The 27,383-nt window shown below is 41.8% G+C and overlaps 1 protein-coding gene across 1 annotated transcript in view; it reads left to right on the forward strand.

The window, feature by feature from the left end:
* Positions 1-27,383, forward strand: part of DNER (delta/notch like EGF repeat containing) — a 332,455-nt gene that overhangs the window by 270,798 nt on the left and 34,274 nt on the right. Inside the window, exons 9-10 of the mRNA XM_060106971.1 lie at positions 11,535-11,657; positions 26,450-26,563. Of these exons, the coding sequence (XP_059962954.1) occupies positions 11,535-11,657; positions 26,450-26,563 (237 nt within the window). The remainder of the gene's footprint in view (positions 1-11,534; positions 11,658-26,449; positions 26,564-27,383) is intronic.

The following is a 27,383-nucleotide window of genomic DNA, read 5'->3' on the forward strand; positions in this document are numbered from 1 at the left end:
CCCAGTTTGGGATCAAAGACTGAGCAGTGAGTCAAAATTTGACTGCCAAGCAGGAAACCGGATCCAGCACAGAGGTAAGTCTCAGGAGATGAGGCTGAGGAAACCGAGAAGAGTAGGTTTTTTTAAAAGCCCAGTATAAAGAGACTTTTGTTTCATACATAGGAAAATTCAGGTATTTGAACTTCTCACTGGTGAAAGCGAGGCTAATTAATCATGGAAGTTCAGGGCTGGTGCTACTTGAGTTTTTCCCGGAAGTGGTCTTCGCTGCCCATGTGAAGCAGTGACTCGGGATAATGGTGCCCTTTGGGGTGATGTTGCTCAGCGCCTTTGCTGTATACTCGAGGCAGGGCACCTATTTCAGGATTAAAGTACCCACGTTGTCTTTTTAAATCAGATTTGCTTTGAGGTCAGCAGGCCAGGAGACCACATATCACATTTTTAAGGTAATTACTGTGCGGCCCGCCCTGTGCTAGATGCTTGCCTTCTGTTACCAGCCTCATGTTCAATGCCAAGTGCATGTCCTCCTGAGGGGGGCAGGAGCCCCTCCTTTCATAAGGGACCTTTGTGGCCACTAGTGCCCTGATGGCCCTGAGCCAGTGGTACCTCGATGGCCCTGAGCCAGTGACACCTCAATGGCCCAGAGCTCTCTGCCTATAAACACTGTCAACGCTGGAGGTTACACAAGAGTTTAGTGAAAAGAAAATGGTGTCGAGTACGTTTTATTGGAGGAAAGGATAACTTGAGAAGCAAGAATCCTACAGTGTCCCAAAGTCTCTCAAACTCTCAAATCGACCCCCTCCCCATGCCCCACTATTTTAGTGACCCTGCAAGAGCAGTGCTCACGGTCATTACACCAGGTGGTGATACAGCTCTGCAGGCCACCCACGGTGTTGGTGGACCCTCTCTCTGCCCTTTGTAATTCCATCACGTTCTGGACCAGTTTCTCTTTCTCTCTATCTTATCTCTTTAGGTGTCTGTCTCCCTCTTGATACTTGTGGGTTCCTGGTCCCTGTCCCTGTCTCTCTCCTCCCATCCATGCCTCCCTCTCTGCTTCCTCCTCCACCACTTCTCCCTCTGTGACTTCTTGTGTCTTCTACCCTATAACCTTTCTTTCTGAACTACAGCATAAGACATCTCCTCAGCACCGTGTTCCGTGCTTAGCAACGTGGCCAGAATTCAGCAAATACTTGTTAGAATGAACTGAAGTTTTTTTCTTCAAATGGCTTCTGTTTTCCTGGGAGAAAATGTTAAGTCCTTTCGTTTAATGAAGATCTAAGTCTAGAAAGTGGTTCCACACTCCTTTGCATCCCATCCCCCATCCCTAGACCCCTCCTGTTAATGAGATTCTGTTGCATTTGAAAGTACCTAGAGCAGAAATAGGCCTATAGAAGGAGACTCCATAAATGTCAATTCCTCCATTCCTTCTGAAGGGCACTGCAGCATCTCTGGCTAAAACAAGCCAGGAACCTAGACTCACCCTCAACCTTTCTCACCCATCACCTCCTATTCTTCACCAAATATCGCTGTTTTACTTTTTAAATGGCTCTTGACACGCATCCTCTAGCTGGTGCCGCCACCACCCTCATTCCAGCCATGTTTTTCCGGGAACTATTGCAGTAGCCTCTTAACTCGTTTCTCCACGTAGATTCTTTCAGGTCTTTCCCCCATTTTCCAAAAGGCGACTGGAGTAATCGTTCTGAAATACAAATCTGATTTTGTCATTTAATGCCCCCCTCAGCACGCGCACGCGCACACACACACACACACTCCGTTAAAGGTACCACCTCGCCTGGAACCTACCTGCCTCTAGTTTCTTCTCTGCCCTTTGCTCTTCAGTCGGCTTAGCTCATCTTCAGAAGGATCCCGAGCCGTGCACCCTCACCATGGGACTTCTGCACTCACCGGTTGCCTGCCTTGAGTTTTCTTATCCCTCCTCCCACCTCGTTGATTCCTGCAGACCCCATGCCTCTCAGCCCCCTGTCCCTTCCTCTGGGCAGCCTCCCTGGAGCTCAGTCAAGGTCAGCTCTCCTGCTTCTCCTTCCTCCTGGCACCCTAGGCTACTCATTGCTCACACTCACCCAATTCTGATTTTACATGTATTCGGATGACTGTTTGGTGTCTTTCTCCTTTAAATGCCCTTAGTAGAGAGGTATTGTCTGTTTTCACAAAGTCGTAGAGCTCTGGTGATTAACACAGTGCCTGGCACACAGTAGGCATTTAATAACTATTTCTTGAATTAAAGAAAGAGGAGGCAAACAGGAGTCCCAGAGAATCACTGACCTTCACTACATGCCTATTAAAGGCCGTAGGTCTTCGAAGTGATGGAGAATATAAACTCACTGCATGAACAGTTAGGATACGACTTCGAGCTCTCTCTTCATTATCCGTTCTTTCAGAAGCCCAGGGAGGGAGGCAGAAATGTGTAGATGGCTCAATAACATAAATAGTAGGGAGGGTGGAGAATCTAAAACTTTAATTTAGCCTCAGTATGTAGTCATTTCCAGTTGAATGTTTGTAAGAACCACAGCGATGGAAACTGACTGATCTGGGTCTTCTCACGTCTGTTTTCTCTTTCACCCAGGAACCCCTAGCAATGAAAGGGTAAGAAATTAGGGAGTAAAAGAAAGAAGCAACATCAGCACCACTGTCCTCCACACACCAGCTAATGCTCTGTATTTACTTATTCAGCTTCCTTCATGTCTGATATTTTCTTTCTTTTGTGTGTGTGTGTGTGTGTGTGTGTGTGCGTGCGCGCATGCACAACAGGAGCATAATTACTCCACTGAAGTCTGTAAGATATCAGTTATCAGCAGGTCTGTTTAGAAAAGAGCATTTCAACTCTTGATAGGATTAATATAAGCCGGGATTCTTGCCTGCCTTTTTTCTGTTTTTAAGATTCCTACTGGGCTTCCCTGGTGGCGCAGTGGTTGAGAGTCTGCCTGCCAAAGCGGTGGACACGGGTTCGTGCCCCGGTCCGGGAAGATCCCACATGCTGCGGAGCGGCTGGGCCCGTGAGCCATGGCCGCTGAGCCTGCGCGTCCAGAGCCTGTGCTCCACAACGGGAGAGACATCATATCAGAGTCTATAAGATATGGCTTTCTTATAGCAATCCTACACCCAATAAAAGCTGCATTAAAAAAAAAAAAGATTCCTACTGTGAATGTACCAGCAAAGAGAGAGAATCACACACACACGCGCGCGCACCCATGCACACACACGGTTTCCCTTGAAACACATTTCTCTGCACAGTGAAGTGAACGCATTGCCTGACCTTCCACAGGGCTGAGGGGCTGGCTCTACAGCAGTCAGTGAGTTTAGCCAGAATTTGAAAGCTCACAGACAATCGTATTAATAGAATAGGATTATTTTCTCTTAGCCCACATCTTTGGAAATTTGATCTCCTGGGGACCGGCCTAGACTTGAATCAGGGGGTCCTGCGTTTTCACATTTTGTCCGTTCAACCTGAAATATTGGGGAAACAGCCTTTGAGTTCCAACGCACCCCTAAAGGAACAAGGAACCACTCCCCATCTCCCCACTCACTTCAGTCTGACCTCAAAGCAAAGCAAAAGAAACAAACAAACAAACAAAAACCCTAAAACACTTCAAATTCACTTTGGCCTTGAGTTCAGCCTGCACCGGTTGGGGGTGAGCCATGTGGGCTCACTGCACCTTTGCTGAGTCGGTCAATCATGGTGGACATCGGTCTTCCCAGGAGGACGCAGATGAGTCCCATCCTAATGGCAAAACATTCGACAGGGTTCTCGGTAGCTTAAAAATCACCAGGCGGGGTCTCCATCCTCTCTCCTCTCTCTTTTATTTATTTATTTTTGCGGTACGCGGGCCTCTCACTGTTGTGGCCTCTCCTGTTGCGGAGCACAGGCTCCGGATGCGCAGGCTCAGCGGCCATGGCTCACGGGCCCAGCTGCTCCGCGGCATGTGGGATCTTCCCGGAACGGGACACGAACCCGTGTCCCCTTCATCGGCAGGCGGACTCTCAGTCACTGCACCACCAGGGAAGCCCCCTCTCTCCTCTCTTTATCCCATTGTATCCAGCATGTTTCCAACCCCAGTTGAACAGACTGCCTGTTTGCTTCTGCAGGATCGCACTGCCGGAGAGAGTCATCCCACGGACTGGTATTACATCAAACCCACAATTGCAGACTGACCCCTCAGTTTTGCCCCCCAATCCTTTTTCTTGATGAATTCACTCTCACTCTGCACAGCAACAGTTTCAAACCTGCACGTCTTTAAAACTCCTCAGGTTGCAATCATGCTATAAAAAGTGATCTAGAACAGTGGTTCTCAAAAGGGGGGTTTTGTTCTCTAGGGGACATACAGTGATGTCTGGAGATGTTTTTGTTTGTCACAAGGAGGAAGGGGTGGTGCTACAGCAATCTAGTGGGTGTAGAGGCCAGAGATGCTGCTCGACATCCTGCAATGCACAGGACAACCATAATGACCTGGTCCAAAATGTTGATAGTGTCATGGCTGACAAATCCTGATTCTGGGTGTTAGGGACTGAATTGTGTCCCCCACCCCCCATTCTTATGTTGAAGCCCTAGTCCCCCGATACAACTGTATTGGGAAATAGGGCCTTTAAAGGGGTAATTAAGCTTCAATGAGGTTATAAGTATGAGGCTGTAATCCGATATGACTGGTGTCATATGACTGTATAAGATGAGGAAGAGACATTGGGGAGGTGTGGCCACACAGAAAAGGACATATGTGAGGACATAGTGAGAAGGCAGCATCTGCAAGCCAAGGAGAGGCCTCAGGAGAAACCAAACTTACACCTTGGTCTAGGACTTCCTGCCTCTGGAACTGTATGAGAATAAATTTCTGTTGTTTAAGTCACCCTGTCTATAGTATTTTGTTATGGCGGCCCTAGCAGACTAATACACTAAGTAATCTATTTTGGGGGCAGCTTGGGAAAGTGGGAAGACTGTAGGATTGACAGTGTGGCCTTAGAGCAAGTTTCTTTACCTCTCTGACTCTTTTTTGTTTTTTAACATTTTGAACATATATCTTGCATTTTTAAATTGAAGTATAGTTGATTTACAATGTTGTATTAATTTCTGTTGTACAGCAGATTGATCTGTTATACATATACATGCATTCTTTTTTGTATTCTTTTCCATTACGGTTTATCACAGGATATTGAGTAGAGTTCCCTGTGCTGTACAGTAGGACCTTGTTGTCTACCCATTCTATATATACTAGTTTGCATCTGCTAATCCCAACCTCCTAATCCATCCCTCCCCCAGCCCCCTCCCTCTTAGCACCCACACGTCTGTTCTCTGTGTGAGTCTGTTTCTGTTTCATAGATAGGTTCATTTGTGTCATATTTTATTTTATTTTTAAATTTATTTATTTTATTTATTTTTGGCTGCGTTGGATCTTTGTTGCTGCGCATGGGCTTTCTCTAGTTGTAGCGAGTAGGGGCTACTCTTCGTTGCAGTGCACAGACTTCTCATTGGGTGGCTTCTCTTGTTGTGGAGCACGGTCTCTAGTGTGCGGGCTTCAGTAGTTGTGGCACGCAGGCTCAGTAGTTGTGGCTTGCGGGCTCTAGAGTGCAGACTCAGTAGTTGTGGCTCACGGGCTTAGTTGCTCCACGGCATGTGCGATCTTCCAGGACCAGGGATCAAACCCGTGTCCCCTGCATTGGCAGGCGGATTCTTAACCACTGCACCACCAGGGAAGCCCCTGTGTCATATTTTAGATTCCACATATAAGTGATATCATATGAAATTTGTCTTTCTCTGTCTGACTTACTTCACTTAGTATGATAATCTCTAAGTCCATCCATGTTGCTGCAAATGGCATTATTTCATTCTTTTTTATGGCTGAGTAGTATTCCATGGTATATATGTACCATATCTTCTTTATCCATTCATCTGTTGATGGACATTTAGGTTGCTTCCATGTCTTGGCTGTTGTGAATAGTGCTGCTACACACATAGGGGTGGGTGTATCTTTTTGAATTGTAGTTTTGTCCAGATATATGCACAGGAGTGGGATTGCTGGATCATATGGCAACTCTATTTTCAGTTTTTTTGAGGAACCTCCATGCTGTTTTCCACAGTGGCTGCACCAACTTATATTCCCACCAACAGTGTAGGAGGGTTCTCTTTTCTCCACATCTTCTCCAGTGTTTGTTATTTGTAGACTTTTTAGTGATGGCCATTCTGACCAGTATGTACCTTTCTGACTCTTAATTCCTCATCTTTAAATTGGGACTAGCCATGATTATCATTTTGGGTTGTCACGAGGGTTAAACAAGTTAACAGAGGTAAAGGGCCTGTTATGAAGTAGACACCATTCACGTGCTACCAGACAATAAACCCCTTGTGGTTGGAGACCTTGCCATTTAATTTTGTAATCACAGTACCTGGAAGCTTCTGGCACATCATAGGCATATCTTAAATGTGTATTGATTTAATCAGTGGCATTTTTGGTGCTGATTCAAGAGCTGTCATTTAAACATTCTTTCTGTACCAAATACTGCAGGTACAGCTGAGAACTCTGCAGTCATAGCCTCTGCCTTCAAGCTTATATTCTAGTGGAGGAAGAGGAATAACAATTGATAAAGAACAAAGTTAATATGATTTCAGAGCCTTAGAAGTGGTATGATGGAAATCAGTTGAGTGTTGTAATGAGTAGCTGTTAGGGGAAGGTACTTTGGATAGTGTTTTTAGAAAATTATCCGAAGAGGTGATTTTTATTCTCTTTTGTTTTGTTTGCTGATATAGGTGTGCTTTATTGGTGACTTAAATTCCTTAAGAGCTATTGCTCTTATGAAGTGATATTCCAAAATGGGGAACAACTCTTAGTACAATCTTCTCTTGATTTACCCAGTATATCAATACATATACGTATATATGTTCCAGGAAAACTCAGTATATCTTAAAAACTGTTGTACGTGTAAAGCAGTTAGGTTTTAGGCTTTGAAAGTTGTAAACGGGGTTTTGCCTACACGAATGGCCAGTGGAACAGTCCAAAGTTGTGAAGGGTGCCAGGCCATCAGTTGTGCAAGGGAATCCCAGATGTTTCAAGGTGTTTAATATCTCTGGCCCCCACCCACCAAATTCTAGTAGAATCCTCCAGTCATTATGATAAGCAATCCCTCCTACTCCCCAATTTCCAAAACAGCTTGTAAAGGGCAGTACAGCCCCCATTGAGAGCCAGGGTTTTGAGGGTCTCCAGTGGCCACCTGATCTCCTATCCAGTTGTCATTCTTGATGTTAGAGCCTTTGACACTGTTAACCAGCCCTCCCCGGCTTCCTGTCCTCTCTTGGCTTCCATGACCGCACTCCTTGGGGTTTCCCCCTCTCCTTCCTCCATCCCTGCTCCGAGTCCCGATTGGGCTTCTTGCTGTCCATCTGCCCATCCACGTAGATCCGACCTTGGCCTCCTTTTTCCCTCTCCATGTTCTTCTTTGATGAAAACTTCAACATCACTTCCAGGCATCTAGCTCCCAAAGTGCTGTTTCTATGCTGTTTGAGCTCATTTTCCCAACTGCCACTTGGACCTGGCTACGTGAGCCCCACGTTAAACGTGTCCAAAATCCAACTGGTCAACTTCCTCTAAAATCTGTTATTCCTTTGGTCATAGTTGTGTTCACGGTAGCATCATCTACTCACACATTCTAGACATGGCAGCCGTCTTAACCTCTCTTTCTCACTCCCCACATCCAGTTGGTTGCTTTGTTCTCTCAAGTCTAAGGAAATGATTGGAGCTGAATATTCACGGTCAAGTCCTGCAAAGATCAGAACACTGGTGATAAAAATCAGTGCCCCAGAAGGGGCTACTCTGACCCCACCCTTCTGATCTTCGATTTTATTTTAAAATAATTCTTTGGACTAGCTTAATTTTTCTAGACCCTGGGCTGCCCTGAGCTAATTTGTTTGCCTGAATTAATTACCAGCAGGGGGTGGCAGTCTCATTTTCACAGAAGCCTTCTGTTTTGGAAGAGATTCCTTTTTCTTCAAACAGTCCGATTTAGGTTCTTTGGCAGTGTAAAGGGTGTCTTGACATTTCCATAAAGACATTTAAATGTTACTGTCTCTAAAGAAACACTTTTAGAATATGAAACCTTTATTTTTTCCCCCAAGGAAGAAAAACCTCATCAGTTTAATTATCTCTGTAAAATAACTTCCTCACTTGCTTTTCATGGTGCTAATGGAAAAGGATGATGATACTGTTTTCAAAAAATAAAAACAATTGTGGAAGATTTCAAGAAATTTGATTTTTGTCTGTATAAATAACACCACAATTCAGAGGTCTAAGATGCTTGTAGGGTTATATATTATCCTTCCAAGTTGATTTTTGAAAGATCTGCTGGGAGGGCAAAATGATCAAAAAGATGCTGCTGGTGATCCTTGTTCCACACTGAGAAGAAGGCAAAAGGGACTTAACTCTATGTATGTGTGTGTATATATTCTAAAAATTGTGATAAGGGGAATTCCGTGGCGGTCCAGTGGTTATGACTCCATGCTTTCACTGCTGTCGGCACGGGTTCGATCCCTGTTCAGAGAACTAAGATCCTGCAAGCCATGCGGCACGGCCCAAAAAAATTTTTTTTTAAATGATAAAAACCAAATAACATGAAATCTATCCTGTTAACAAATTTTTAAGTGTACAGTACAGTATTGTTAACTATATGCACATTGTCGTACAACAGATTTGTGGAATGTTTTCATTTTGCGTAACGGAAGCTCTATATCCATTCAACAGCAACTCCCCATTTCCCCTCTCCTCCACCCCAGGAACCACCATTCTATTTTTTTCTTTTTTCTTTTATTTATTTATTTATTTTTTAATTTAATTTTTGAATTTTATTTTTTTATACAGCAGGTTCTTATTAGTTATCCATTTTATACATATTAGTGTATATATTGACATATATACCACCATTCCATTCTGCCCCTATGAGTTTAACTACTTGAGATCCCTCATATGAGTAGAATCATGAAGCATTTGTCCTTCTGTGACTGGCTTATTTCACTTAGTACATGACCTCAAGGTTCATCCACGTTATAGCATATGGCAGGATTTCCTTCTTTTTAAAGACTGAATAATATTCCATTGTATGTTATGTCATATCACATTTTCTCTATCCATTCATCTGTTGAGGGACATTTAGATTGTTTCTACCTCTTGGCTGTTGTCAATCATGCCACAATGAACATGGGAATGCAAATATCTCTGTGAGATCTTATTTTCAATTCTTTTGGATAAATACTCAGAAGTGGGATTATAGATCATATGGTAATTCTATTTTTAATTTTTGAGGAATCTCTATACTTTTTTTTATGTTTTACGTAGCAGCTGCAGCCTTTTATATTCCCACTAACAGTGTATGAAGGTTCCCATTTTTCCACATCCTCAACAACACGTGTTATTTTCTGTTTTGTTTTGTTTCGTTTTATTATGGCCATCTTAACAGTTGTGAGGTGATATCTCCTTGCGGTTTTGCTTTTCATTTCCCTGATGAGTAGTGATGTTGAGCACCTTTTTATATACCTGTTGGCCGTTTATATTATCTTACACAATTGACAAAAAACAACACGAAGTGCATTAAAGACTTAAACCTAACACCTGAAAGTATAAAACTCCTGAAAGAAAATATAGCGGAAAACCTTCATAAAATTGGTCTTGGCAATGATATGGCAACAAAAGCAAAAATAAAGTGGGACTATATCAAACTAAAAAGCTTCTGTGCAGCAAAAGTAGCAATCAGCAGGGTAAAAGGCGACCTTCAGAATGGGAGGAAATATTTGCAAACCATATCTTTGATAAAGGGTTAATATCTAAAACTCTTGTAAGAAAAAAGATTTTCTGGGTGTATCTAGAATAAGACTCAGCAAACTTGTTCTATAAGGGGTCAGAGAGTAAAGATTTTTGACTTTTCAAGCCATATGGTCTCTGTTGCAACTACTCAATCTACCATTGTATGAAAGCAGCCATAAATAATACATACTTGGATGGGTGTGGCTGTGTCCCAGGCCTGTGGACCACAGTTTGCTGATCCCTGATCTAGAGCAGGGTTTCTCCGTCTAACTCTATTAACATTTTTGCTGGGTAGGTTTTTGTTGGGACGCTGTTCTGCACATTGAAGAATGGTTTGCAGCATCCTTAGGCCAGATGCCAGTAACAACCCCTTCCCCTCCACCCCAGCTGTGACAACCCAGAATGTCTCCAAACATTGCCAGATATCTTCTGGGGGACAAAGTTGCTGTTGGTTGAGAAACTCTGACCTAGATGATTGAAATAATCTGATGAAGAGTGATAGGAAATATTTCCGTAAAACTACAAGAAGTAGGGGAAGATAGAAGAATGGAAATCCCTAGTGTATTTGCCTCAGGAAGGTCAAGTTCCCCTCAGAGGGGCCACTGTCTCTGCCTAAATGTAGAAAGCAGTTCAAAAACAACTGAAATGGCAACATACTTGAAAAGTGCTCTGGAAATAATGCAAATGTGATCTTAACCTACTTTTGTGATAGGAACCAGAAACAGAGCAGTTCAACACATTAACCTGAGCTAACAGGACTTTCTGAGCTCGAGGGCTGACTCTGAGTTGCTGGAAAGGAGCTCACGGTTCCAGTGCCCACTTGAGCAAGCGTTTATTTTTTCTGCTTATCTGAATTCAGAACCAACACAGGCAGGGTGATTTCTGAAAGTGCTCACATGTTTCTCATTGTTTGGACAGGGCCAGACAGAAATGGCCCAGATTCACTGCAAATTGGCAGGAACACGTGTTTTTGAAAGTTAAAAACAGCCTAACATTCATGAGTGAATCTCAAAGAATGTTGTCTTCTTGTCCTTTAGAATAAACACCTGTTTTGCAAAAAGGAGAGTAAAAGCCATCTTTCTTGAGAAATCGTTGGTTTCTTTTTCTTCATTGCTATTATTCTATTTTTAATAGTTAAAAAACTTAAGCACAATTTACCATATTATAATTTAGATAATTGTCATTTTAAATAAACAAACAAACAAAAAGAAAAACAGCCCACATTTCGCCAGGAAGTTCAGTTAAGGCTTTTTAGCTGAGTTTTTTTCTGGCTTGAAAAACAAGCGAAATCCGTGGATCCTTTTCTTCTTGAATAAAATTCTCCCTAGTTAGATATATTTTTCTAATTGATTGGAAGAAAAAGGGGTCCACATCCTTGAAAGGAGCTGTTTGGCTGTGAGTCCTGTCCCTATTGCTACCTTCTGTGACCACAGCTGATGCACTTAGTAACCCACATCTCCTGTTCACCGGTACCACTGGACGTGACATAATAATGGGACCATCTGGTGGATCAGTGAGATCACTTCTTTTATAGTTGGATCATGACAAAGGGTGATAAGAATAGATTCTTCATAACCTTCCTGGAAATCCACATTTCAGCGTACCCCAGGAGACCTGGTTCCTTCAGTCGCATCTATTTGTGCCTTACTTTCCAGTGAACACCCACCACCTTCCTTGTAGGCTGGTCCGGTGTGCATATAAATGGTACCTGTTTGACCGCAGACCTTTCTCTCTGTCCCTCAGGCTACCATGGCCTCTACTGTGAGGAGGAATACGACGAGTGTCTCTCTGCCCCGTGCCTGAACGCCGCCACCTGCAGGGACCTTGTCAACGGCTATGAGTGCGTGTGCCTGGCAGAGTACAAAGGTGAGCATCGTGTGGCCGACTAGTGCCAGCGTGGTTCTCAGTGACGTCATGGATTTCTCCACGTACATGCGTAAACGTCTAATTGGAGTGTGAAGTTGTTTAGAATAAGAATCAAATGCTGGCAGTGGGATGATGTATGGGGCCGAAAAGAATAGTTTGGAAGTCTCTGGTTTCCTCTTGATAAACTGAAAAATCTGTCTCCTGCCCTTTCCTTCTCTTGTATCCTCACTCTCTTCTCTGTTGAATGTGTAAAAAGCTGACGATAAAAAATGATGTTAAGTGGACTTTCAGACACAGGTCAGTGGACACAGCCATGGAATCCCGGGGGAGGAAAGTAGTGCTCGCTGGACGAGGAGAGGATGCCATGCCTTTTGGTGGAGGAGGCAAGTGGAGTCTCACATGTTGGCGAAAAAAAGTTCATTCTCATTAAGTGAGTCATTAAAAGGGAGGCACATGTTAGTTCATTTGAGTGGACATGTGTCAGAGTCACTCTGGATAAACAGCTGACATTCACGGAGTGTTTATCACATTCAGACCCTGTTCTAGGTCCTTACGTGCGTGAACTCATAAAAGAGGCCTGACAGTAACTGGAGAGGTGGTAGTGTCAGCCCTCAGGAGCCCAGCCAGCATGGTCCTGAAAGCCCTTCCACCTCTTCCCCAGCAGGCTCACTGGTGTGGCTTTATTGGAGCCCTGACACCCTCAGCCGGCGCTGTGGCAGGGCGCCGGGTCATCAACTAATTTGTGTGCATTTCTCTAAGTCATGACTCCCGGGCTGGTGTAGATTTTTGTAATGCTTTTGAGGGCTCTATTTATAGACTTTTCACTTAACCTCTTTCTCCCACCACCGCTTACTTGATACCGTCCATCTGCCAGTGACCTCGCGTTGTAGCCGACTTTGCTTCTCTTTGCATGGACCCACCTTTATTTAGAGGTCTTTCTGGTGAGCCTCGAGGGTTTGTAGGGCACATGGATGAACTTGACCTAGCCCCTGGATGGAGGAGCTGAAGCTGGGTCAGGTCTTGGCTTTGTGTTTGGCACATGTGATGCTTCTCATGGACTATGGTGCCCATTTAGAGCCGAACTCCACCAATTCCCATGAGGACAGATGTGCTGGCTTCATCCACATGGATTTCAGTTCTAGGTAGATCAGAGCATTGAGAAATAGGGAGTCCGCTCAAGTCTGGAAAGAATAAAGGAGCAGTGAATTAGGAGACCTAGGTAGCTCATCCTCATTGTGCTATTGGATTACTGATGACCCTGGATAAACCTTTTCAACTGACTTGTCTTTATTTTATCTGTTTAAAGAAAGGGCAGTAATGCTTACTGAGAGATTTTGAGATTCTTCAGTGACAGAATGAGTAGTGGTGGATGTGCTTCCAAATTTTAAATTCCAAAATTCTTTAGTTTATGATAGAGTTTTATGGAGTAAATTTCATCTTTATGAATGACAAAATGATTAATTGGGTATACTCTTAATTTGCCTCTTATGTTCCTGGCTTTGAAACATTGCTCATGCTATCATGACCAAGAAATAAAAAATGAAACTGTATACGATGACCCACTAGTGACTCCACAAATTCATGGACTGTGATCCTAGCTTTTTTCACCTTCTTCTTCTTCCATGTTTCTCAAGGAGTATTCCCGAATTTTGCTGCTTTCCCCAAGCCTCATATGAAATCACTCACTCATAGGATATAACAAATTTCACGTCCATCTTCATGGAAAGAAAGAGAGGTTATCATTTGTAAACATTTTCAAATTTCTCTAGTTTTCCAATGAGCAATGGTTCTCAAACTTGAGCATGTGTTAGAATCTGCTGGTGGGCTTCTTACAACATAGTTTTCTGGGTCCCACCCCTATCTAGGGTAGGGCCCAAGAATTTGAATTTCTGGTAAGTTCTCAGATGATGTTGATATGCTGGCCCTGTGCCACCCTTTGAGAAGCCCTGTCCTACAAACTCATCTGCAATCACAACCACTCACATTTTATTGTCTTCCTTATTACCTGGTCACATGCTCCCCATTCTTCTCAAGGTTAATCCTTCCATATATGCTCCTTGTTCCACCCCTTCTGTCTTTCTGTGAACTTCCTCCATCAGTTACAGACGCCCTGCTGTGGATGACTCAAGAAGGTAGAGTCGACTCGAGATGACTCAAGATCCTGGAGGGGATCTCAAACACATTTGAGGATGTGGGTTTTTGAGAAAAGGGTGCGGTGCTGGGAGCCTTTGTGTACCGCAGGGTTAGGGGATAGGGTTCTGGAGAGAATGGAGGACTCAATGACCAGCTGAGCCCAAAAGACCCTTCAGCTTATAGAGAGGGAAAACATGCTATAATGTGCTGCACTTGACTCTATGAGGCAAAGGGCTCTCCTGATCTCATGGATCCTGACTGCCCTCTAAGAGGATTGCAGTTGGGCTGAGCAGGTCCTTTGTGTGTGTGTGTGAATGAGCTCCTGCTCACACCTGGAGAACCTTGAGGACCCCAAATTAGGAGGCCATGTAGACAGGGCTAATTTGACTGGCCTGTCCATCACTGGAGGAGAATCTCCAGTATCATCTCTCTCTGCCTGAGGTTGCCAACCTCAAGCCTGGCCAGTCCAGGGAGGCTGTACCAGCAACTCAACAAGTGGAAAAAAATCTAGGAAGTAAAAACAAAATTGCAACAAACCCCACAACTCTAAACACTCAAGAAGGGAAGTAAAAAAAAGTAATGTATACCACTCAAAATTGAATTTAGATCTGGAAAAGCAAAAGGAGGAAGTATGTCATCATAGAAGTAAAAATATGAGGGAATGGAAACCATGAGTGAAAAGACATGAAATGTGGAGAAAAGATGAAGAGATACGTTTCAACTGAATGATGGATGTTGCGGAAGAAGAAAGAACACGTGGAAATAAAGCCAGAATCAACCAACTACTAGGGAGAAGTCTATGAGATGAAGAAAATTGAAATTTTCAAATAGAATGGGTTTACAGAATGCCAGAGGATTAATGAGGGAGATGATACGTAATTTGCAATTTCCTGGTAGAATTTCCAAATCCAAGAACACTGAGAATATTTTTTACAAGATTCTTCATAGTGAGTACAAGTTACACCCAAAAGAAAGAATCAAATCAGCATTGAACTGCTCTTCTCTAAAATGAAGCTAAACAACAGTGAAGAGTGTTTTAGATTTTTCAATGAAAAAGTCTGGTTGTTAAAGGTTCATTTATATTTGAGGGGTAAAGAAAGATATTTTGTACATTTAAGGATACAGAAAACATAACACCATGTACCCTCTCTAAGAAAATTATTTTCCAAGATATTCTCATCAAATTGGAACTAAATCAGAGCAAAGATAACCAGATAGGGGATGATGGAGAACAGGAGGAAGAGGGTTGAGCAGACTTCTTTACATGCGGGGATAAACCTAAATAGATGACATTCATATGATTGTAAATACTTATTTAATGGTAAAGAAAAGTCTCTTGAAAAAATAGACATGCCTACTTTATTAATTATTATTGCTGCATAGTGAATTATTGTAAGGTAGTGGCTTAAAACAACACTCTTTTATTATCTAACAGTTTCCTAAGTCCAGGCATGGATTAATGGATTCCCTGTTCAAGGTCTGGAATCCAAGGCTGGAATCAGGGTGTTGGTTGAGCTGAGCTCTCATCTGAGGCTTAAATAGGGAAGGATCAGCTTCCAAGTCCCCTCAAGAGGTTGGCAGAATTCATATCCTTGCAGCTGTAGAATTCTTGACAGTCTGCTTCTTGAAAGCCAGGAGAGGCCTGAACCCTCTTAAAGGTCTCACCTAGTTAGGTCAGGCCCACCTAAGGTTAACTCAAAGTCAACGGATTAGATACTGTAACAGCATCTTCAGAATCTCTTAACCTTTTCCAAATGCTATTGATTAGAAGCTCACACTCAAGAGGAGGGAGTTATATAAGGGTGTGACTCATTGGGTGGTCACCCGAGAGTGTGTCACTACATCTGTTCTTAAGGAAAATTTAAATGACCAAACTAAAATTTCATGTTATTTTAACCAAGTCCATGAGTTGGTGGGTGTTGGGAAGGATAGGAAGGCATACAAGTGTGTTAAAGATCTCATGTCAATGGGCAGGTAAAGTGATTATTTCATTTTGATATATTTATAGAGACATTTAGGTTTGGGTTTAAGCAGGAATGTAAACCCTAGCAAAGTAGCAATAAATGAGAGAACTTCTAAAGTAAGAGTGATGGGCAGGTGTTGAGGGGTAGGGTAGAAGGGATTAAAGAGAAGCAGAAGTGGGTAATTCATGTCCTCCAATCCAGAGGAAGAGTGAGTGAGGGGAGGAGAGAGGTCAAAAGATTCTGGACCTTTCTCTCCTTAGAGTATGGACATTCTTTCCCTCTTTGGAAGCATTTATCCCAACATATATTTACATATAAGATGTCTGTATAAACTTAGGAAACTATCAGATGGGTGGGCATCAATTCTTAACTAGTACTTACCTCTGGAGTTAGAACTTGGATAAGTAGTGTGTTGGGGGGAGGATTAGAACTTCAACTTCTTACTTACATATGTGCTTTTTTAAGTGGTGACTTTTTACTCTTTTCTGTTTTTAAAAAAACTTAAACAAATGAATATAACTTCCTAAAAAGAATGAGTGCACTAGAAAGTCAGGCAAGATAGCTAAGAACATTTTGAAAAAGGAAAGCAGTGAGGGGGAACTCCTGCCAGATGTTGAAACCCATTGTAATGTTGCAATTATTATTACATCCCCATGTTATGGGTGCAAGAATGGACAGCTAACCAAAACTGAATAATGGCCCAGAAACCATCATCTATAATAATATATGACTTTTAACAAGGAATTGCTATGAATGGGATGGGAGTTCTTTTCTAATAAATGGTGCTAGAAAAACTGAGTTGCTAAACAGAAAAAAAGAAATGTTCTTACACACGCTTCTAAATAAATTCCATATGAAGTGAAAAAAACTGACTCTTGTTTGACTTTGCATCCTCCTATACTTACTTGCCCCTTTCTTCCTCTTTCTTTTACAACCAAATTTCCTTAGAGTTGGTATAGATGATGCCTCTATTTCCTTAAATTTTCTTTTCTTAATCTTCTTTAATTTGGATATCATCAGTACCGTTCTGATAAATGGATCTAGCAGTGGCCTAATTGAAGACTGAAACCCCAAAGCCTGCCTCTCCAGCTTCCAACTTCACATTCTTGCCCTTGTGCTTCATGATCACGGGGTTCCTTTTGAAACTCACCCTGCTTTAGCTTCCACAGCTCTATTCCTCCCCCCACCCTCACCCCCCCCCACCCTACTCTTCCCTCCTGGCCTTCTTGGAATGAATCCTTGCTCTCTGGACACCATGAATGCAAGTGGTTCCCAGGCTTTTCTTCTTGGCCCTTTTTTCTCTCCTCCTCTTTCCCCTTATCCAGTCCTATGGCTGCATCCATTGTCAGAAATATTGATCTCCAAACAGGTATGGAGGAGATCTCTTTCCTGAACTCTCCAAGCATTTTCTTGATAGTTTCTATGACAGTTATGGTCAGCCTTGTAGTCAGTACCTTCTGGCTCCAGACTTTCCTTTCCCTGACACTAAATTAGAATCTCCTGAATGGCAGTGACTACACAGGTTCTTTTTTCTTTTTTTTTTTTAATTCTCATCAGCTCTTGATATGGTGGCTTACACAAAGCACATGCTCCACAGCTATCTGTACTTGAATGGAAGCTACTGCTTAACACAATAATTAAATAAAGCAAGGCAACTTGAACATTTTCCCAATAAGTTTCCACTGTGGATCATGAAATTGTTAGAAGCAAAATACATGGAGGGACTCCTAGTGATCTCCCTTCAGACCTACAGAAATGTTGATACTTCTTTAAAACTAGTCCAGAGCTAATTCACAATGAGACTTTCAAGACTTTAGTTAGTGTTCATCACCTTATAGTGCCAAAAAGTCAAGTTACAGCCCCACATTGTATTGAATTATTATTTATAGCAGAACAAATTTCATGGTCAAGACTATACTCATTTGGAATTTTTGGTGACAGAAGTTAGAAAGGAAATACTTCAAGTTTTAATTATGAAAATAATCTAGTAACAATGATAACAATTTAGAAAACTGAGAAAACTTGATAACTCATAGCTTAACAGCAGAATATAAGAGCAATAATCATCTGTATTATTTCCATCCTTTTAAGTATCTGTGTCTTTACAGTTATAATTGATTATACCTACAAGTTGGTATTAACCTTCTGAGACTTACCATTATTTATGTTTGATTTAGAAATTGTTAGCAAGTTTTACTAGTTCTATTTTAAATGACGATGTGATGTTCCCATGGGGTAATATTTATCCATTCCCTTGCTATATCTGAAGTGAAGCTACTGTAAATAATTCTGGAATTAACATTTTTATTCATATAATTTTCATACTTTCTGGATTTTGGGGGGATAGAGTCTCAGAAATAAGATCATTGGGTTATGAGTTTGATCACATTGTACTGAATTGTTTATTTTTAAAGTCTACAGAAATTTATGATTGAAAGGATGAGAACTCTTTCTTTGTTGGTTAGAATTATTTCCTCTGTATAACCAGTGAACAAGAATTTCTGGGTATTTTCTGTACCTGTCTCTTCTCAAGTACTGTGATTGATAGAAAAGTGGATAAGTCAGGATTTTTCCTTTATCAGGCTATTATTTAACCAGAAAAGTGGACCGAGACTGGCACACACAAGGAATAATGAGGTGAAGGTCGAGATCTCAATTGTAACATCTGAAACAGCTTAGAAAAAGTTGAGCTCTGTGAGGTTGAAATACTGGAAAACTTTTCATGGAAGGAATCAGTTTGAATAAAATCAGATGATGTCCAGGTTGGTTTAAGATGGTGGAGTAGAAGGACGTGCACTCACTCCTTCCTGTGAGAGCACCGGAATCACAGCTAACTGCTGAACAGTCACTGACAGGAAGACACTGGAACTCGCCAAAAAAGATACCCCACATCCAAAGACAAAGGAAAAGCCACAGTGAGACGGCAGGAGGGGCGCAATCACAATAAAATCAAATCCTATAACTGCTGGTGGGTGACTCACAAACTGGAGAACACTGATACCACAGAAGTCCACCTACTGGAGTGAAGGTTCTGAGCCCCACATCAGGCTTCCCAACCTGGGGATCTGGCAATGGGAGGAGGAATTCCTAGAGAATCAGACTCTGAAGATTAGTGGGATTTGACTGTAGGATTTCAACAGGACTGGGGAAAACAGAGACTCCACTCTTGGAGGGCACACACAAAGTAGTGTGCACATTGGACCCAGGGGAAGGAGCAGTGACCCCAGGGAAGACTGGACCAGACCTACCTGCTAGTGTTTGAGGGTCTCCTGCAGAGGCTCACTGTGGGGACAAGGACACTGGCAGCAGAAGTTCTGGGAAGTACTCCTTGGCCTGAGCCCTCCCAGAGTCTGCCATTAGCCCCACCAAAGAGCCTGGTAGGATCCAGTGTTGGGTTGCCTCAGGCCAAACAACCAACAGGGAGGGAACCCAGCCCCACCCATCAGCAGTCAAGTGGATTAAAGTTTTACTGAGCTCTGCCCACCAGAGCAACACCCAGCTCTACCCACCACCAGTCCCTCCCATCAGGAAGCTTGCATAAGCCTCTTAGATAGCCTCATCCACTAGAGGGCAGACAGCAGAAGCAAGAACTACAATTCTGCAGCCTGTGGAACGAAAACCACATTTACAGAAAGACAGACAAAATGAAAAGGCAGAGGACTATGTACCAGATGAAGGAACAAGATAAAACCCCAGAAACACAACTAAATGAAGTGGAGATAGGCAACCTTCCAGAAAAAGAATTCAGAATAATGATAGTGAACATGATCCAGGACCTCGGAAACAGAATGGAGGCAAAGACAGAGAAGATGCAAGAAATGTTTAACAAAGACCTAGAAGAATTAAAGAACAAACACCTAGAAGAGTTAAAGAGCAAACAAACAGAGATGAACAATACAATAACTGAAATAAAAAATACACTAGAAGGAATCAATAGCAGAATAACTGAGGCAGAAGAACGGATAAGTGATCTGGAAGACAGAATGGTGGAATTCACTGCTGTGGAACAGAATAAGAAAGAAGAATGAAAAGAAATGAAGACAGACTAAGAGACCTCTGGGACAATATTAAATGCACCAACATTCACATGAAAGAGGTCCCAGAGGAAGAAGAGAGAGAGGAAGGACCCGAGAAAATATTTGAAGAGTTTATAGTCAAAAACTTCCCTAACATGGGAAGGGAAGTAGCCACCCAAGTCCAGGAAGTGCAGAGTCCCAGGCAGGATAGACCCAAGGAGAAACACACCAAGACACATAGTAATCAAATTCACAAAAATTAAAGACAAAAATTATTGAAAGCAGCAAGGGAAAAATGACAAATAACGTACAAGGGAACTCCCATAAGGTTAACAGCTGATTTCTCAGCAGAAACTCTACAAGCCACAAGGGAGTGGCACGATATGTTTAAAGTGATGAAAGGGAAGAACCTATAACCAAGATTACTCTACCCGGCAAGGATCTCATTCAGACAATGGAGAAATCAAAAGCTTTACAGACAAGCGAAAGCTAAGAGAATTCAGCACCACCAAACCAGCTCTACAACAAATGCTAAAGGAACTTCTCTAAGTGGGAAACACAAGAGAAGAAAAGGACCTACAAAAACAAACCCATAACAATTAAGAAAATGGTAATAGGAACATAAATATTGATAATTACCTTTAACGTGAATGGATTAAATGTTCCAACCAAAAGACACAGGCTCACTGAATGGATACAAAAACAAGACCCATATATATGCTGTCTACAAGAGACCCACTTCAGACCTAGGGACACATACAGACTGAAAGTGAGGGGATGTAAAAAGATATTCCATGCAAATGGAAATCAAAAGAAAGTTTGAGTAGCAATACTCATATCAAATAAAATAGACTTTAAAATAAAGAATGTTATAAGAAACAAGGAAGGATACTGCATAATGATCAATCCAAGAAGAAGATATAACAATTATAAATATATATGCACCCAACATAGGAGCACCTCAATACATAAGGCAACTGCTAACAGCTATAAAAGAGGAAATTAACAGTAACACAATAATAGTGGGGGACTTTAACACCTCATGTACACAAATGGACAGATCATATGGACAGAATATTAATAAAGAAACACAAGCTTTAAATGACACAATAGACCAGATAGATTTAATTGATATTTATAGGACATTCCATCCCAAAACAGCAGGTTACACTTTCTTCTCAAGTGCACACAGAATTCTTCAGGATAGATCACATCTTGGGTCACAAATCAAGCCTCGGTAAATTTTAGAAAATTGAAATCATATCAAGCATCTTTTCTGGTCACAATGCTGTGAGATTAGAAATCAATTACAGAAAGGATCTTGCTGTGATTTATGTCATAGAGTGTTCTGCCTCTTTTTTCCTGTAAGAGTGTTATAGTGTCTGACCTTACATTTAGGTCTTTAATCCATTTTGAGTTTATTTTTGTGTATGGAGTTAGACCCACCTCCTATAGAAATGGAAATAATAACAAAAATAAACACATGGGACCTAATGAAACTTAAAAGGTTTTGCACAGCAAAGGAAAACATAAACAACACGGAAAGACAACCCTCACAATGGGAGAAAATATTTGCAAATGAAGCAACTGACAAAGGATTAATCTCCAAAATTTACAAGCAGCCCATGCAGCTCAATATCAAAAAAACAAAGAGCCCAATCCAACAATGGGCAGAAGACCTAAATAGACATTTCTCCAAAGAAGATATACAGATTGCCAACAAACACATGAAAGGATGCTCAACATCAGTAATCATTAGAGAAATGCAAATCAAAACTACAAGGAGGTATCACCTCACACCAGTCAGAATGGCCATCATCAAAAAATGTACGAACAATAAATGCTGGAGAGGGTGTGGAGAAAAGGGAACCCTCTTGCACTGTTGGTGGGAATGTAAATTGATACAGCCACTATGGAGAACAGTATGGAGGTTCCTTAAAAAACAAAAAATAGAACTACCATATGACCCAGCGATCCCACTACTGAGCATATACCCAGAGAAAACCATAATTCAAAAAGAGTCATGTACCACAATATTCATTGCAGCACTATTTAGAATAGCCAACTCATGGAAGCAACCTAAATGCCTGTCGATAGATGAATGGATAAGGATGTGGTACATATATACAATGGAATATTACTCAGCCATAAAAAGGAACAAAATTGGGTCATCTGTAGAGACATGGATGGATCTAGAGACCGTCATACAGAGTGAAGTAAGTCAGAGAGAGAAAACAAGTATCATATATTAATGCATATATGTGGAATCTAGAAAAATGGTACAGGTGAACCAGTTTGCAAGGCAGAAATAGAGACATAGATGTAAAGAACAAATGTATGGACTCCAAGGGGGGAAAGCAGCGGGGTGTGGTGGTGGTGTGATGAATTGGGCGATTGGGATTGACATGTATACACTGCTGTGTATAAAATGGATGACTAATAAGAACCTGCTGTATAAAATATAAAGAAATAAAATAAAATAAAAAGAGTAGATAAATAATATACAGCAGTAGAAATGAATGAACTGAAACTACACCCATCTACAATGAAGAATCTTAAAGATGCAATGTTGAACAAAAGAAGCCAATTATAGAGGAACGCAAACAGCATGATTCCATTTATATTAAATTTGAAAACAGACAAAACTAAACGTTATATCATGTAGAGATATATTCAAAGGTGGTAAAACTATAAAGGAAAAGCAAATAAGTGATTGTTCAAAGGTCAGGATGATTGTTACCCGTGGGCCTTTTCCCTTTGGGAAAAGGCACAGTGGGAGAAATGTTTTACTTTTTATCCTGGATGGTGGCTACACAGGTATTTACTTTATTACTATTCTTTAAAGTAAACTCCAGTGTTTTGTGCATGCTTCTGTATATAAGGTATATGTCACAATAAAACTGAAATATTTAAGTGAAAAAAAAATAAGATGATGTCTTCAAGTGAATAGGAAGTTCAAAGGATATTTCAAGTTAATTTTCTTTACCTGGCTTAATTTTATTGGAGATAAAATAAAGATTTTTCAGTTTCAAAATATTAACCACAACTGAATTGTGATGACACCAGAGATTTATAATTGGAGCATGACTTTTTGAATTTTTGCTCATTTTAATTCTAAAGTTAACTGCTATAAAGAGCCCTGTTGGAATAAAGATCTTTTCAGAAATGTTTCCTCTCTATCCCTTTATATGAAACATATGAATTTTTATTAGTTTTGACTGAATTACAGTTTATTTTTGCTTGAGACTAAACATAAGTTTCGTAATCGTGTGTGCTCCATCCCTTGCCAATGGGTGATGCATGTGTCATTCCACAGGCTTAGTTTGAAGTGTGGACCTGATTTTCCCTGACAAAATAGAGTATTTTTGAGGCAGATTTGGAATGGCTTCTCACTCCTCTAGCAGTCCTACCTGTGTGTCGGCCAAAGTACACAGACGTTCGCCCCTCCTGAAAGGACAGGATTCTGGTGGTATAGCCATAATTTCTTTTGCGAGGTAAGATATGGCCTCTGCTCAGAAGGACCTCAGAGATTTTGGGGGGGATCAGGCAGGAGGACAGATAAGTTATGATTTAAGACCATAAACTCTGTAACAGTGGAATCTTACTGTGCTCTCAATACACAGTGGCAGAAGAATGGAGTTCTGTCTTGGGAGAGTCAGCTTCAGCTTTCCATGAGTTGGGCTTTGGCATTGAGAATGTGCCAGGGGAAGACCAGCTTGGGAGAGAGGGCGAAGTATGGTGTTATGGTCAGAGGACATGAGATGCCCAACACTCAGCGTTGTGCAAGGGCCTAGGGGCCCTGGGGGTGCAGACAAGGGGAGCCCAGGAGGCGTTAGGAGGGGAGTTGGAAGGGACATACCCTGGACATCTCAGGGGTATTCATGACTGTCCCTGCTCTGCATTTAAGATTTCTAGCTCATAGCTGTTCAGTTCTGATCAATGAGCTGAGCAACATGACAAATATTTCTTACACAGGGCTTAACGAGGCTTAGAGGATAGAAACAGGAGTCAGCAAAGTGCTCTCAGGGGACCTTTAAGACCATCTTGCTTTGTAGTCATCGTGTTGCCATGAAGATTAGCTTCTGTCCGATCTTGCTGCCAGAAAACTCTCAGTGAACTTCAAGTGACTGAATATCTTATCTTTTGAAAAAGAGAAATAACAAAGGATAAAGTTATTACCCAGAAAACCCACCCAAAAGATTGAAATTGCTTATTATCTTGGGCATTTTCATCAAATCTATCTTGTTGAAGGCTTTTAATGTTAAGATGCTTAAATATTTAGCCTAGAATGTGCATTTCAGCCTTATTTGAAGAATGTGGTAATTTGTGTGCTAATGTATTAGTTATACTACTATTATAAGGTTAGATTGGCAAATGTATTTGTAGAAACCCGGGAAAGATTATCCTTGATTGCTTTTATTTTAGGTCTAATGGAAATATTTTTTAGGTTTCAGACATCTCTGAACCTTGATCTGTGGCTCTATTTCCCATTATAATTGAAAGCCTTTTTTGTCACATGGTTCCCATTGATCAGCCTCCTGGGAAATTCTAAATATGTGAGCCCTTGTTTTCTGATGAACATTTTGAAGCAGAAAAGGCTCTTTTGCATTTTATTCTTTCAATTCAGCCTGTGCTATTTGGGAATCAATGGGAAAATGGAAATGGAGACTTCTGGGTGCAGAGGCCATACACACTCAAGTGAAGAACAATTACCAGTTTTATGCTTTAATCTTTAAATTAGTTTGACCTTGAATATTACCATGAGTCCTGGGTTTGTTAAGGACGATGAGTCAGGGAGGCTCCATCAAGTCACTGGAGGCAGAGAGGGAGCTAGGAGATGGCTTGGGGCCGGGAGCGTCTCCCACCTGGCATGAGGTAGCGGGCTTGGGGTGGTGGTTTCAGGGAAAAATGTCAGGCAGAGATCTGAAAGACACTTTAGAAAAATATCTGGTAGACTATTATTGTTCATAGGTTGGATATGAGGGCAAAGGATAAAAAGAAATGAAAAACCATCCATTATAAAATGCTTTACCGGGCTCAAATAAATCATTAATGTGACTACAACTAGGTAGTTCTGTTTCCTTTTCTCTTGTATTTTTCCCCTCATTCTTTTTTTTTTTTTTTTTTTCGTACGCGGGCCTCTCACTGTTGTGGCCTGTCCCGTTGCAGAGCATAGGCTCTGGACGCGCAGGCTCAGCAGCCATGGCTCACGGGCCCAGCTGCTCCGCGGTATGTGGGATCTTCCCGTACCGAGGCACGAAACCGTGTCCCCTGAATCGGCAGGCGGACTCTCAACCACTGCGCCACCAGGGAAGTCCTCCCCCTCGTTCTTAAACCTTCCTTCTTAAGGCATTGACAATTGAAAAGGAAAGGAGAGAAAAAAAATCTCAGCAAGAATAATTCAGTGACAAAATGATGTGAGTCACTGGGTGTGGCAGTCCTTTGTACAAATATGAGTAAAGTAAGGAAGTGGAAATTAAGTAATACCATCCTGATATTATTTGCTTTATGCTTATTTTTTCTTGAGGCTGTTGGGAAGGGTGAGTATATCGTTATATACATTCTTACATAGAATGTAATTTATCTTCCTCTCCAAATGGTAGGGGGTCAAGAGAGAGAGATTAGTCTGTTCATCCATCTGGCACTCCAGTGAAACAACACCAGAAATTCTACCTTTCAAATGGTGTTGGATTTTTAAAGTTTTCTTTTTTAAAATAAAATGATAAAATACTATATACTCATTGTGAAAAATTGCAACAGTATAGAAATGCACAAAGTGACATTCAAAGTAATTCATTCTCCTCTCAGTCCAACTTCAAGCATTTGCATACATACATGCACACGTAGACTATTCTTTTTTTACACCAGTGGGAACTGTATTTGCTATAAAGATTTTTTTCAGGGCCTCCATTTTGTTTGAATGGGCACTGAGTTCCATAGAAAGTTGTATATTTCCATGGCTGAGCTCCGTCTCAGGGAAACTACTCAGCAAGCACAGACTCACATTCAAGTTGCCAGCATCATCAGGTCCCAGCTCCGTCCCCGCCAGCCTGGTGACCTTGCATTTGGATATTTGTTTCATAGTGCTGGTCTGAGGATCACATTACACGTAAAGCACAGCACAAGGGTCTGGAACATAGTATGTGCACAAGATGTTACCTTTCGCCTGTGGTGAACTGGTTGGTCTTTGGGAATGAAGTCTAAGGACAAACACTTCCTTCTCTCCTCTGTAATTTTCCAAAGTATGACTGGGGCTCGTTTAAATATCTGACTCCAAATCTTTACCGTCGGGATACTGTTTATCCATTATATTGACATTTTATGTAGACTGTCTGGCTATGTTCTGTTTCTTTTGGAGACTTAGAGAGCATTTACCACTGATAAATTTTATCTTTCAAAGTTTTAACATTCTGTTGCCCAGGCTTTGGGGTGTGTGGTCAGAGAAAGTACATAAAAGACTTTATGGTGGGACCTATGAGCCGGTACTCAATCTATTATTTTCTCCTAAGGTGTGTTTTTACAACAACCTAAAGTCAAAGGTGGGCATGTGAATACATACACACCCCTCTGGGAATCCGCCTCCACACTGTTCAAGGCTTTTCAGACACTTTCCTTTTAAAGGCCATGGGAGCTGGAGACCCCTTAATGAGTCCCCCCTTTTGCATCTGTTTCTCTGCAGGAGTCCACTGTGAATCCTACAAGGACCCCTGTGCTAACGTCAGCTGTCTGAACGGAGGTGCCTGTGACAGGGAAGGCCTAAATGGCACATGTGTCTGCGCACCTGGGTTTACAGGTAAGTGAGCCGGGAACTGAGCTTTCAAATTTACCACAAAATCCCTGAGATGGCAGCTGTTTAAAAAACCCCAGAAACCTCTATGCGTACATTATTGCAAAATATGAATTGCAAAATGTAAGTAGGCATTGCTTGGATCAAGAGCCATTTTAAAACAATCTACTGTGTTGTCATTAAGCAAGGCTCTTCTGAAATCAGCATTTGGTTTAGAGGCCTGCTGAGACTGCCCTTACTATACGTTTGCAGACCTACAGCTTTGAAACATGAAAAATGAGCCATTACACTAACATCTGAAAAAGTGTCAGTGCTAATGGAAGCAGGAAGGAGAAAGGAAGGATCAGATGGGTCTTCTATAGAAATTGCATTACACGACCACGTTGACTTTTATTGAAAGATACAGCAGTGTCTGGAATTTGAGTAATGGAGAGATGGTGGTGGTGGCGGTGGGATGTCAGGGGGAGCTACTCTTAGTTCACGGTTGAATTATTAGTGAAGGTGAGGACGGTACAGGTGTGGGGAGGGAGAGTGGATGGGGGAAGAAAGCTGCTGATGGCAAAGCAGCGAGGGAGGAAAGGGCTGGGTTCCAGAGGAGCCACAGTGGCACCCTCTGAGTGGTCGCTTCTGGACTAGGGGATCCAGCTTAACAAGGGCTCCTTCGAAGTCACCCCTCAAGGGTTTCAGGGAGTTTGTGAACCCTGAAAACAGAAGTGAAGTGTTGTATATATGTGTATATGCTGAGGGGAGGCTCTCAAATTTTCATCAGATTCTCAAAAGATATCATGAACTACTTGGGGAGAGAAGCTTCCATCCTTGGCTTCAC

Source organism: Mesoplodon densirostris, chromosome 8 (assembly GCF_025265405.1).
Source record: "Mesoplodon densirostris isolate mMesDen1 chromosome 8, mMesDen1 primary haplotype, whole genome shotgun sequence".
Lineage (NCBI taxonomy): Eukaryota > Metazoa > Chordata > Mammalia > Artiodactyla > Ziphiidae > Mesoplodon > Mesoplodon densirostris.